The sequence below is a fragment of the Heptranchias perlo genome, chromosome 4 (assembly GCF_035084215.1).
Source record: "Heptranchias perlo isolate sHepPer1 chromosome 4, sHepPer1.hap1, whole genome shotgun sequence".
Classification (NCBI taxonomy): domain Eukaryota; kingdom Metazoa; phylum Chordata; class Chondrichthyes; order Hexanchiformes; family Hexanchidae; genus Heptranchias; species Heptranchias perlo.
This window is the reverse complement of record NC_090328.1, coordinates 27,493,357-27,507,635: the sequence shown is the minus strand read 5'-3', so window position 1 is coordinate 27,507,635 and position 14,279 is coordinate 27,493,357. Positions and strand designations below refer to the sequence as shown.

At 43.5% G+C, this 14,279-nt stretch overlaps 1 protein-coding gene across 1 annotated transcript in view; it reads left to right on the top strand.

Moving 5' to 3' along the window:
- Nucleotides 1-14,279, top strand: part of jmy (junction mediating and regulatory protein, p53 cofactor) — a 133,498-nt gene that overhangs the window by 53,502 nt on the left and 65,717 nt on the right. Inside the window, exon 3 of the mRNA XM_067982657.1 lies at nucleotides 5,791-5,941. Within this exon, the coding sequence (XP_067838758.1) occupies nucleotides 5,791-5,941 (151 nt within the window). The remainder of the gene's footprint in view (nucleotides 1-5,790; nucleotides 5,942-14,279) is intronic.

The following is a 14,279-nucleotide window of genomic DNA, read 5'->3' as shown; positions in this document are numbered from 1 at the left end:
AATCATTAGGCATACAATGCACTTCGAAATATTTATTGTTTTTGGATTGTAGCAACTTCTTCAAAGTAAATGTGCTGGTTTGAAAATAATACGCATTGTGTTCCTATTTGTCAAACCTCACCTATTTTCAGTCATACTTTACAATCACTCTCTCAGGTAATCTTTTTTGAAATTCTGGCTCATTACTGACCATCTTTCGCGACAGTTCTTCCAAACAGAATTGTGTTGCTCTTATAAGAGGAAGGATTTTAAGTAAGTGGACCGCCAAAAATCTATCTTTGTTTAAGAAGCTAAATGACTGGGCTGGTGGTGAGGGACATTTGCTAGTATGCTGTACCATTGAGTGGTAGTATACTGGGCATCGCCTCTGGTTATTCAGATTCAAATACACCACCTGCACGTTCCCCTCCAAGTCACACACCATTCCAACTTGGAAATATATAGCCGTTCCTTCATTGTCGCTGGGTCAAAATCCTGGAACTCCCTTCCTAACAGCACTGTGGGAGAACCTTCACCACACGGACTGCAGCGGTTCAAGAAGGCGGCTCACCACCACCTTCTCAAGGGCAATTAGGGATGGGCAATAAATGCTGGCCTTGCCAGCGATGCCCACATCCCATGAACAAATAAAAAAAATAGTTGCTCCAAAAGTACCTGAACCTTGAGTGGGATAGATTTATATATAAATATGAAACCAGTTTTCTCTTAGTCCATTTAGCCAGTGAATTATCTTCCTGCCACCATAGAATTCAGATAGTTCATTAGTGATCTCTACATGGAGAAATTTACAGTTTGACCTAAACATTTTGTCTTTTGAAAGGAATATTTTGAAACTAAGGTCAGAACAAAGTGCCAACAACATTTTAAAAAATTGTTTTGTGAATTACAGTACTGTTGACATAATTGCTTACTATGTAACCACTTCATTCTCAAGTATGAAGTCTAGCTTTTTTTTTTGCTTTAAAGAGAGGAATAATTCTGTTATCCCTAGGTACAATAAACTTTTTTAATAAATTCTTATATACTGTATTCTATACATATTTGGCTCCAATCTCACTCATTTTATTTGATTATTTTGTGACAGTTGTTTCCTGATCTCGCTAGTACCAATCACACTCCCTGCTTATTAGCTGACAGAACAGCAGAACGTACCATTTAGTGATGTGAACATGTAGTCATAAAAATTAGCTGAGAACTGAAGTACTTAATTGTTTCCACACTTGTGTTATTTAGTCTGACATTTCTCAAAGTGTATATTTATATATAAATCTATCCCACGCAAGCTTTTACAAATTGTAAAAACAGGAAACGTAATTAATGGTGTTGAATTGCACTGGGAGAGGCTAAAAGAGATCTGGGAGTGGCGGTAGATGCTACAATGACGTGTCCAGAGACTGCAGAATAACAACTAACGAAGCAAATATAATGCTGAAATAAAAACAGAAAATGCTGGAAATACTCAGCAAGTCAGGCAGCATCTGTGGAGAAAGAAACAGAGCTAACATTTCAGGTCGATGACCTTTTGTCAGACCTGGAAGAAGTTGAGGATTTAACTGTTTTTAAGCAACTACAGAGCAAGGCAAGGGGAGGAAAGAACAAAAGGGAAGGTCTCTGATAGCATGGAGCGCAGGAGTGATTAAATAACAAAAGGGATGATGGTGTAAGGCAAGGAGGGTGGTAATGGGACAAGTAAAGAAACAAAAGATGTGTCTAGAGGAGCTGTAAATGGCAACAGCAGAACCATTACCAGCACCTGCTGCCTGAAAAAATAGGCCACGGACAACCTCACGATGCTCCACTTTTCCAGCTTCCACCCTAACCACGTCAAAGAGGCCATCCCCTATGGACAGGCCCTGCGAATACACAGGATCTGCTCAGACGAGGAGGAACGCGATGGACACCTACAGACGCTGAAAGACGCCCTAGTAAGAACGGGATATGACGCTCGACTCGTCGATCGACAGTTCCGACGGGCCACAGCGAAAAATCGCATAGACCTCCTCAGAAGACTAACACGGGACGCAACCAACAGAGTACCCTTCGTCGTCCAGTACTTTCCCGGAGCGGAGAAACTACACCATGTTCTCCGCAGCCTTCAACATGTCATCGATGACGACAAACACCTCGCTAAGGCCATCCCCACACCTCCACTACTCGCCTTTAAACAGCCACCCAACCTCAAACAGACCATCGTTCGCAGCAAATTACCCAGCTTTCAGGAGAACAGCGTCCACGACACCACACAACCCTGCCACGGCAACCTCTGCAAGACATGCCACATCATCGACACAGATACCACCATCACACGAGAGGACACCACCCACCAGGTACATGGTTCATACTCCTGTGACTCGGCCAACGTCGTCTACCTCATACGTTGCAGGAAAGGATGCCCCGGAGCATGGTACATTGGCGAGAACATGCAGACACTGCGACAACGGATGAACGGACACCGCGCAACAATCGCCAGACAGGAGGGTTCCCTCCCAGTCGGGGAACACTTCAGCAGTCAAGGACATTCAGCCACCGATCTTCGGGTAAGCATACTCCAAGGCGGCCTTCGAGACACACGACAACGCAAAATCGTCGAGCAGAAATTGATAACCAAGTTCAGCACCCATGAGGACGGCCTCAACCGGGATCTTGGGTTCATGTCACGCTACACGTAACCCCATCAGCGAATAAAAGTTATCTGTTTTTAATTCAACGGGCCATTTTCAGTCTTTCTCTTCCTTTCAGATGTTTCTCCCTCTCTCTGTTTTGTGTTCTGGCCGTTTGTATATTTGGTGGTCCTGTAGGTAACACCTCTCTGTCTGAACACTTTGATTGCCTTGACAACGGGCAGTTGGAATGATTATCTGTAATCACCAGGTATTGTTCTCTGAATATAAATGCGAAAGGTTCAAGGATTTCCTGACATTCACCTGACGAAGGAGGAAGCCTCCGAAAGCTTGTGATTTTCAAATAAAATTTTTGGACTATAACTTGGTGTTGTAAGATTGTTTACATTTGAAAAAATAGGAGCAGTGGTTATGATCTGAAGTTATTGAAATTATTGTTGAGTCCAGAAGGTTGTAAAGTGCCTAAATTGAAAGATGAGGTGCTGTTCCTCGAGATTCCGTTGAGCTTCATTGGAACAGTGTAGGAGGCTGAGGTCAGAGTGGGATGGGGAATTAAAATGGCAAGCGACCGGAAAGTCAGGGTCATGCTTGTTGACTGAGTGGAGGTGTTCAGCAAAGTGATCACCCAGTCTGTACTTGGTCTCCCCAATGTACAGGAGACCACATCGTGAGCAGTGAATATAGTATATAAATTGAAAGAAGTACATGTGTTTGGGGCCATGGACGGTGGGAAGGGAGGAGGTGAAAGGGCAGGTGTTGCATCTCCTGCGCTCACACGAGAAGGTGCTATGGGGAAGAGAGCAATTGTTGGGGGTGTTGGAAGAGTGGACTAGGGTGCCGTGGAGGGAATGGTTCCTTTGGAATGCTGAAAGGGGAAGGAAGGGGAAGATGTGCTTGGTGGTAGGATCGTGCTGGAGATGGCGGAGGATGATCTGTTGAATGTGGAGGCTGGTGGGTTGAAAGGTGAGAACAGGGGGGACCCCAGCACGGCTTGGGGAGGAGGGGAGGGCAGAAGTGCAGGAAATGGGACGGACATGGTCAAGGGCCCTGTCAACTACAGTGGAGGGGAATCCTTGGTTGAGGAAAAAGGAAGACATATTGGAAGCACTTGTGTGGAAGGCAGCATTGTTAGAATAGATGTGACGGAGACAGAGAAACTGGGAGAAAAGAAGAGAGTCCTGGAAGGAAGTGTAATCAAGGTAGCTGTGGGGGTCGATGGGCTTATAGTAGATGTTGGTAGACAGCCTATCCCCAGGAATGGAGATAGAGAGGTCGAGGAAGGGAAGAGTCGGAGATGGACCATGTAAAGGCGAGGGAAAGGTGGAAATTGGAAGCAAAGTTGATGAAATTTCCCAGTTCGGGGCGAGAGCAGGAAATGGCACTGATACAGTCATCATTGTACCAGGAAAAGAGGTGAGGGAGGGGACCTGAATAGGAATGGAACAAAGAATGTTCCACATATCCCCCAAAAAGGCAGGCATAGCTAGGACCCATACGGGTACCCATAGTGACACCTTTTGTTTGGAGGAAGTGAGTAGAGTCAAAAGAGAAGTTGTTCAATGTAAGAACAAGTTCAGCCAGGCTGAGGAGGATGGTGCTGGATGGGTACTGGTTGGGCCTCTGTTCAAGAAAAGTGGAGGGCCTGCAGGCCGTCCTGGTGGGGGATGGAGGTGTAGAGGGACTGGACGTCCACGGTGAAAAGGAGACTGCTACGACAGGGGAACTGGAAACTATTAAAGTGGTGGAGGGAGTTGGAAGAGTCACGGATGTAAGACGGAAGAGACTAGACAAGGGGAGAAAAAATAGAGTCGAGATAGGAAGAAATAGGTTCCGTGGGGCAAGAGCAGGCTAAAACGATAGGTCTTACCGGGGCAATCCTGTTTGTGGATCTTGGAAAGGAGGTAGAAGCGGGTTATGCGGGGTTGGGGGACTATGAGGCTGGAGGCCGTTGCGGGAGGATCTCCAGAGGAGATGAGGTCAGTGACAGTCTGGGAAACTATGGCCTGATGTTTGGCGGTGGGGTCATTCATGGTCCAGGGGGAAGTAGGAGGAGGTGTCAGAGAGTTGGCGTTCAGCCTCCACAAGGTAGAGATCTGTTCACCAACATCAACAGCACCGCCCTTGTCAGCAGGTTTAATGATATTGTCAGGGTTGGACCTGAGAGAACGGAGTGCTGCATGTTCAGAGGGAGGTAGGTTAGAGTGAGTGAGGGGAGTAGAGAAATTGAGATGGCTGATGTTACATCAGCAGTTCCCAACGAAAAGATCAAGAGAGGGTAAGCCAGAGGGAGGGGTCCAGGTAGGATGAGAATTCTGAAGATGGGAGAAAGGGTCCGCTGTGCAGGGGAAGACTCCTGGCCAAAGAAATGGGCATGGAGGCGAAGGCGACGGAAGAAGAGTTCAGCATCATGTCAAGCTCGAAATTCATTGAGGTGGGGGCGTAGGGGGATGTGGTGCCGCATGGCGTTGGATTTCAGGAAGCAGCGAGAGCTTGTCTTCAATAGTTTCTCCTCCCTGAAAGAAAGCTACTTCTTCCCTTGGCCTATCTAGCAATTTAACTGAGAGCCGACAGTATTCAAATTAATCAAAGCAGTCCTGCAGCTCCAGCCCTCAACCTTCTGATTGGGATTTGAGTGCTTCTGCTACTGACCTACCAGGCCTCTTAAAATATTGTATGAATTCTGAGTTTGGGCCATTGTTCAAAATTAAATATTTGCAGTTTTGTCGCTGCAATGTCAGTTAAGTTTAATAGTGTACATGTGTGAAATTTTCCTACTCTGTCCACTTGAACTTTGAAAAACATCCAGCAGTATAATTATAGATTTTTGCCTTTCCCAACTTGACTTGTACCTGTTCTTTTTTTAAAAAAAAGTGTTTTGAGCTATAGAACACTAGGGCGAGGTACCGTTGATTAGAGAACTTTAACTGGTGATGGTGATGGGATCAATTTGAGATGCCACTCATTTGTACATGCAGTTCTGTCTTTCTACAGTGAGATTTGAAATGCCAAAGTTCAAGTGAACAGTTTAGAATTTTATAGGCGTTCTTAACAAATTACTTGTAGCTCATCCTAATGTTTAATTCAATGCAAAATTATGCTGCTAAGCTATGCTTGGCACTGTTGTCCATTTTGTCTTTTAAAATAGAAATACATTTGTTTTATTGTACAGATCTCGATGGAGAATGATTACCTTGGCCCTCGCAGAATTGAAAGTCTGAAGAAAGAAGATTCTGATTGGCAAAGGAAAGCCCATAGAGCTGTACTATCCATACAGGATTTGACAGTGAAGTACTTTGAGATCACAGCCAAAGCACAGAAAGGTGATGTACCTGGATTCTCCATTTAGCAATCGCAGGCCTTGTCCTCTAATTCAGTGGAAATACTCATGTGTAATCTGCATGTAGTTGGGATTTTATAGCTATGTTATAAAACAGATGACATAAGAAATAGGAGCAGGAGTAGGCCATACGGTCCCTCAAGCCTGTTCCTCCATTCAGTAAGATCACGGCTGATCTTCGATCTCAACTCTACATAGATAATTGAAGTGTCATGAACAGGTGCAGAAAATAATCAATAAGGCTAATGGAATGCTGGCCTTTATATCTAGAGGACTAGAGTACAAGGGGGCAGAAGATATGCTGCAGCTATACAAAACCCTGGTTAGACCGCACCTGGAATATTGTGAGCAGTTCTGGGCACCGCACCTTCAGAAGGACATATTGGCTTTGGAGGGAGTGCAGCGTAGGTTTACTAGAATGATACCCAGACTTCGAGGGTTAAGTTAGGAGGAGAGATTACACAAATTGGGGTTGTATTCTCGAGTTTCGAAGGTTAAGGGGTGATCTGATGGAAGTTTATAAGATATTAAGGGGAACAGATAGGGTGGATAGGGAGAAACTATTTCCGCTGGTTGGGGATTTTAGGAGTATGGGGCACAGTCTAAAAATTAGAGCCAGACCTTTCAGGAGTGAGATTAGAAAACATTTTTACACACAAAGGGTGGTAGAAGTTTGGAACTCTCTTCCGTAAACGGCAATTGATACTAGCTCAATTGCTAAATTTAAATGTGAGATAGATAGCTTTTTGTCAACCAGAGGTATTAAGGGATATGGGCTAAAGGCAGGTATATGGAGTTAGATCACAGATCAGCCATGATCTTATCAAATGGCGGAGCAGGCACGAGGGGCTGAATGGCCTACTCCTGTTCCTATGTTCCTATGATTCCCCTAATACCCCTTGATTAACCTTCACATGACAAACTTCAGACACATCAACTGATTCTAGACGTTTAGATATGGAATTTTGGGCTCATCAGATATTTCATCAAGGACTTTTAAAACCCAGGTTTTGGTGCCATATTTCTCTGTAAACTTTTTTCCCCTTTTTTTTAAAAAAACAATTATATTGGTGGGCGAATCTTGTGTTGATCAAGGTGAGGGATGCAAATGCGTATATGGACATGCCATACTTATTGCAGCCAGTGCTGGATTCAGACACTCAAGTCAAAGCTTACTTTACACTGCTCCAACAAGTTCTCCCTGCAGTAGGAGCAATACAACACATTCATTTTCCGCACCGACCATCCTTGTGGTTTCTGGGAAATGAGGCTACCGACTAAAGTTGATCCCATCAGTTCAGGCTAGATCTTAATGCACCATAGTAACTGCATAGTTTCTTCGCTAACCAAACTAAGATAAATGCTATGTGCTTTCTATTATTTCAAATTTTCAATTCTCAGACATGACAGAAGGGGTGGCCTTACTCAATGAGTAGGCTTTGTATTTATAATCCTTTAAGAACTGAAAGGCCGTTACAACTTTAAAAATGCCCGGCCTATATCTATGCTGGAACATCTGCTAAGATTACAGCTGTAAATGCCTGTTGCTAAATATTGTACAATAGAGAGTTAAAGAAACGGGTGATATTTCTAAATTGAGACTTTTCTAGTTTTAAACCAAATGATTGTAAAGATCAACCTCTGCACAAAATGCCTTCATTTGGTTGCATAATTCTACTTTGGTTGTGATAAGATTAAACTCCTTTACCTCCTCTCCCCACAAACATCTTGACTATATGGTTTCCACTAATACTATTTAATGACTGATACTGCAATATGGCCGGAATCAGCTGTTTCTCCCATTAGTGAAAATCGGCAAACAGCGAATATGGTGAGCATTAATATTGGTATTCAGAACGTGTTATTCCAAGTGCTGGTCCTTAAAATACGTCTACATTTTTTTTTATCAGCAGAAGATTTTTTTAAAGCACCTTGTCTTTATTTTAATAATTTGTGCTATTTATTAGTGGTACAAACAATTATTTGTGCAAAATTTTGGGAAACATGATCAAATAGATTTTTTAAAGATGTTATCAGTAGAGAAATGTTCAGACAAGATCATTTTGGACAGTGGGTCTTAATCATCTTTCTGTTCTCTTTCAAATTTAATTTTCAACTGGAAAAATTACATTCTTTGTAAAAAAAAATACAAACTAGTACTTTCCATGCAAGCCACTGCACGGTGCAACCTAGAAAATATGCAGAGGGTGATTTTTAATGGGCACCCATCCATTTTACATCGATAAAAGGGCAGCAGGACCCAGAAATTTGGGTGGCAGTCTCGCCCGCCCGTTTGATGCTAGAAGTGCACCAGATTTTGAGTCGACCACACCTGCCTGAAATCGACGGGTGTCAATTTAATAATGCAAATGAGGGTGTTGGCCTTGTTTAAGGACCTCAATGCCATTTTCAACAGTTCTGGTGTCCTATTCATCAGTTCTACAATAAACTCACAAATCACAAGCAGGAATAGCCAGAGAGTACCACTTCTAGCGTTACTTAAGGGATCATCAGGTGTTCTCGAGTAAATCACCTTTTTTTCCCTTTTTGACTATTAGTGCGCTACTTTTGCTTTTTTGGCTGTGTTGGCTACTGGAGCCGACATTAACCTTTCCAAAAAGTTAGCTGGCTGAGTCTATTGTGAAATTTTGACCAGAGGCTTCTGGCAAACTTATGGTTGGCATAATAGGTGTGGTGATTGGGATGCCATTGTGGCGGGAAACATTTAAAAAAAAAATTTCATAATTCTCAACGAACATACATTCTATTCAGAAATAAAAACTCCAGGGGAAAAGTGATCCATCTGTGGCCAACTAAAGAAGTTAAGGATAGTATTAGATTGAAAGAAAAGGCTTATAATATTGCCAGGAAGAGTAGTAAGCCTGAGGATTGGGAGAGTTTTAGAAACAGCAAAGGTTGACCAAAAAATTGATAGAGGGACGAAATAGAATATGACAGTAAACTAGCAAGAAATATAAAAACAGATTGTAAGAGCTTCTACAAGCATGCAAAAAGGAAGAGAGTAGCGAAAGTAAACGTGGGTCCCTTAGAGGCTGAGACAGGAGAAATTATAACGGAGAATAAGGAAATGGCAGAGACGTTAAACAAATATTTTGTATCTGTCTTCACAGTGGACGACACAAAAAAAATACCAAAAATAGTGGGGAACCAAGGGTCTAATGAGTGAGGAACTTAAAGTAATTAATATTAGTAAAGAAAAAGTACTGGAGAAATTAATGGGTCTAAAAGCCGACAGATCCCCTGGACCTGATGGCCTATGTCCTAGGGTTCGAAAAGAGGTGGCTGCAGAAATAGTGGATGCATTGGTTGTGATCTTCCAAAATTCCCTAGATTCTATAACGGTCCCAGCGGTTGGAAGGTAGCAAGTGTAACCCTGCTATTCAAGAAAGAAGGGAGAGAGAAAGTTAACCTGACGTCAGTCATCGGGAAAATGCTGGAATCCATTATTAAAGAAGTGGTAACAGGACACTTAGAAAATCATAATATGATTAGACAGAGTCAACACAGTTTTATGAAAGGGAAATAGTGTTTGACAAACCTATTGGAGTTTTTTGAGGATTTAACTAGCAGGATAGATAAAGGGGAACCAGTGGATGTAGTATATTTGGATTTTCAAATATATTACCGCCAATCCCGTGATAAGGACTCACGGGATTGGCAGTAATATATTAGCATGGATAGAGGATTGGTTAACGGACAGAAAACAGAGAGTTGGGATAAACGGGTCATTTTCAGGTTGGCAGGCTGTAACTAGTGGGATGCTGCAAGGATCAGTGATTGGGCCTCAGCTATTTACAATCGATATTTTTAACTTAGATGAAGGGACCAAGTGTAATGTATCCAAGTTTGCTTTCGATACAAAGCTAGGTGTGAAAGTAAGCTGTAAGGAGGACACAAGGAGACTGCAATGGGATATAGACAGGTTAAGTGGGTGGGCAAGAAAGCAGCAGATGGAGGAAATGTGAGGTTATTCACTTTGGTAGGAAGAATAGAAGAACGGAATATTTTTTAAATGGTGAGAAACTATTAAATGTTGGTGTCCTTGTACACGAAACTTGCCAAAAGTTAATATGCAGGTACAGCAAGCAATTAGGAAGGCAAATGGAATGTTGGCCTTTATTGCAAGGGGGTTGGAGTACAAGAGTAAGGAAGTCTTCCTACAATTGTACAGGACTTTGGTGAGACCACATCTGGAGCACTGTGTACAGTTTTGGTCTCCTTACCTAAGGAAGGATATACTTGCCTTAGAGATGGTGCAATGAAGGTTTACTAGATTGATTCCTGGGATGAGAGGATTGCCCTATGAGGAGAGATTGAGTAAAATGGGCCTATATTCTCTGGTGTTTAGAAGAATGAGAGGGGATCTCATTGAAACGTATAAAATTCTTAGAGGGCTTGACAGGGTAGGTGCCGAGAGGCTGTTTCCCCTGGCTGGAGAGTCTAGGACGAGGGGGCATAGTCTCAGGATAAGGGGTAGGCCATTTAGGACTGAGATGAGGAGGAATTTCTTCACTCAGAGGGTGGTGAACCTTTGGAACTCTTTACCCCAGATGGCTGTGGATGCTCAGAAATTGAGTATATTCAAAGCTGAGATCGATAGATTTTTGGACTCTACACCAGGGATATGGGGATCGGGCGGGAAAGTGATGCTGAGGTCGAAGATCAGCCATGATCTTATTGAAGGCTCGAGGGGCCGTTTGGCCTACTCGTGCTCCTGTTTCTTATGTTCTTATGGAAGAGGAGGAGGGGGAGGAATAGCAGGCAAGAGTCTAGCGACTTTATATCTAGAGGACTGGAGTACAAGGGGACAGAAGTTATGCTGCAGCTATACAAAACCCTGGTTAGACCGCACCTGGAGTACTGTGAGCAGTTCTGGGCACCGCACCTTCGGAAGGACATATTGGCCTTGGAGGGAGTGCAGCATTGGTTTACTAGAATGATACCCGGACTTCAAGGATTAAGTTACGAGGAGAGATTACACAAATTGGGGTTGTATTCTCTGGAGTTTTGAAGGCTAAGGGGTGATCTGATGGAAGTTTATAAGATATTAAGGGGAACAGATAGGGTGGATAGAGAGAAACTATTTCCACTGGTTGGGGATTCTAGGAGTAGGGGGCACAGTCTAAAAATTAGAGCCAGACCTTTCAGGAGTGAGATTAGAAAACATTTCTACACACAAAGGGTGGTAGAAGTTTGGAACTCTCTTCCGCAAACGGCAATTGATATTAGCTCAATTGCTAAATTTAAATGTGAGATAGATAGCTTTTTGGCATCCAAAGGTATTAAGGGATATGGGCCAAAGGCAGGTATATGGAGTTAGATCACAGATCAGCCATGATCTTATCAAATGGCGGAGCAGGCACGAGGGGCTGAATGGCCTACTCCTGTTCCGATGTTCCTATGACCTGCAGCTGCAGAGACATGAGGCAGAAGGAGTGAAACTTGCAGGAGGCCTTACCCCACTAGAGGCCAAGAACTTCATACCTACGGATGAACGAGGAACAATATGTCAGGAGGCTCAGCTTTACTAGGGAGGTTATCACAGAACAATATTACCGGTAGCCCAGCACCAGATCACACTTATCCTTGCCTGTGGCTCTGAAAGTCACTGTGGTTCTGAATTTTTATGCCTTGGGGTCATTCCAGGCTGCAGCAGGTGACATTTGTGACATTTGCAACATTAGTGAATCAGCTGTGCATGCCTGGATCAAACAGGTGACAGAACAAAAAAAGGTCATGTCTTACAAATTTGTTTGTATTTTTTGAAGAAATCAATAAGATGGTGGTTGAGGGAAGCCCAGTAGACATTGTCTACTTAGACATCCAAAAAACTTTTGATAAGGTATTGCACAACAGGCTTCTCTGCAAGATCGAAACCTCCAGTATTGGTGGTAATATATTGTGCTGGATTGAGAACTAGTTGGAAAGTCATGGGCAAAACTCTGCTGCTCGTATCCTAACTTGCACCAAGTCCCATTCACCCATCACCCCTGTGCTAGCTGACCTACGTTGGCTCTCGTTCTGGGAATGCCTCAATTTTAAAATTTTCATCCTTGTTTTCAAATCGATCCATGACCTCGCCCCTCCCTATATCCAGCCCAACAACCCTCCGAGATCTCTGCACTCCTCCAATTCTGGCCTCTTGAGCATTCCTGATTTTCTTCGCTCCACCATTGGTGGCGGTGCCTGCAGCTGCCTAGTCTCTAAGCTCTGGAATTCCCACTCTAAACCTCTGTGTTTCTCTACCTCTCTCCTCCTTTAGGATGCTCCTTAAATAAACCTCATTGACCAAGCTTTTGGTCACCTGTCTCCTTTTGTGGCTTGATGTCAAATTTTGTTTGAGAATTGTTCCTGTGAAGCGCCTTGGGAAGTTTTACTACATTAAAGGCATTATATAAATGCAAGTTGTTGTTGTAGATGGATTTGGATTTGCTTGGAGACTGGTCACCAGTGGTGTCCCACTGGGAATGGTGATAGGACCATTGCTCTTTACTATTTTTATTAATGATCTAGATGTAGGTGTTGGGGGCACAATCTGCAAGTTGGCAGATGATACTAAAATTTTGCGAGTGTCAAGACTGTAAACAATGCTCGACTGCTTCAGACGGATCTTGATGCATTGGGGGAATTAGGCTCATGACTGGCAAATGATATTTAAATTAGAAAAGTGCAGTATTATGCATGTGAGCGGGGCGAATGATGAACATGCATGCACCCTTCAGGGAAAAGTGCTAATGCAGGTGGAGAAATAAAGAGATCTGGGTGTTCTAGAACATGGATCTTTAAAGATCCATGAGTAATGCCGTGAAGTGATAGCTACAGCGAATAAGGTGGTGGGGTGCATTTATAGGACAATTGACTGTAAGACAAAGCGTACTATTTTGTCCTTGTTCAAGAGCTTAGTCAAGGCTCAATTAGAATACTGTGTCAAGTTTTGATCTCCTCACATGGTAGCTAATATTGAGGCTTTGAAAAGGGTGCAGAGGAGGGCCACTAGATTGATTTCCAATTTGAAGCATCTTGGTTATCAAGATAGGCGTAAAGAGCTGGGACTCTACACTTTAGAGAAGCATAGACTCGGGGGTGATTTGATTGAGGTTTATAGATGACTAAGGGAATAGATTGTGTTTGAGTAGACAAGTTGTTCCAATTAAATAGGTTAGGGAGAAGCTGGGATCACAATTTTAAGTTGTATAAAGCCAGATCTAGGTTAGATGTCAGGAGGTGGCTCTTTTCCCAGAGAATAGTGGACATATGGAACAGGCTGCCAGCTCGTGCGGTTGATGCCAGTTCGCTGAGTTCCTTCAAACGAGAGCTGGACCTGTTTCTGGCTGAGGCGGAGATTAAGTCATACAAAAGGTAGGTACTGCATAGTATTATCAAGGCCAGAGTGATCTGGTCAGCTTCAATTGCCTAAGGTGGGGGCGGGGTCAGAGAGGAATTTCCCAGATTTTTCCCCCCAAATTGGCACGTGGCATCACAATTTTAATGGACCAGAGGATCTTTTCTTGTCCATCATTGTTCGTATGTTCGTAGATATGTTCTTCACCAGAGCCTGTGACTTTGTCTCCTTCCTCGTGGAGGCTACAAAGCAGCAAACCAGGAACCTGGGCTTTGCCAGAATTGCAGACTTTCCCCCAGGTGCAGGGAATCATCAACTGCACACACATAGCCTTCTGTGCTCCAACACAAGACTCTGAAGTATATGTCAGCAGGGATGGTTTCCGCTCGCTGAACATGCAGCTGGTGTGCGATGACATGGACTGCATCATGCAGGTCTGGCAGCTGTCATGATGCCATCATCCTACACCAATTCTCAATTCCCCCTCTCTTTCACCCATGCCATTGGATCAGAGAGGGCTCTTGATGTGACTCATGACACCTGTCAAGATGCAGGGATAAGATAACAGATTCAGGCCTCCACCGCAGCCCAGGCACATCAGTATCCTTAAGCATAGCTTCTGCTGCATGTATAGGTCTGGAGTTGTCATGCAGTACTGCGCACAGAGAGTATCTAGGATCGCCGTCGTATGCTGCGTGCTCCATAACTTTCAGATGCAGAGGGGTTATGGAGGACGACGTGGAGGTCACAATATATCCTTTGTTTTCGTGCCCATTTTTTCCTGAAGCCTCTTTAAAGTGCCTAAATGCAAGTTAATTGTTTTTGTTGATGAAGACTATCATTATCCTATGGAAAGTGGAAAGCTACACAATCAGCTACTCTGGTTAGATATCTCTAATGAGGAAAATAACAAAGCTAACATTAGGAGTATGCTACAGATCACCAGGTCAGCATAAGA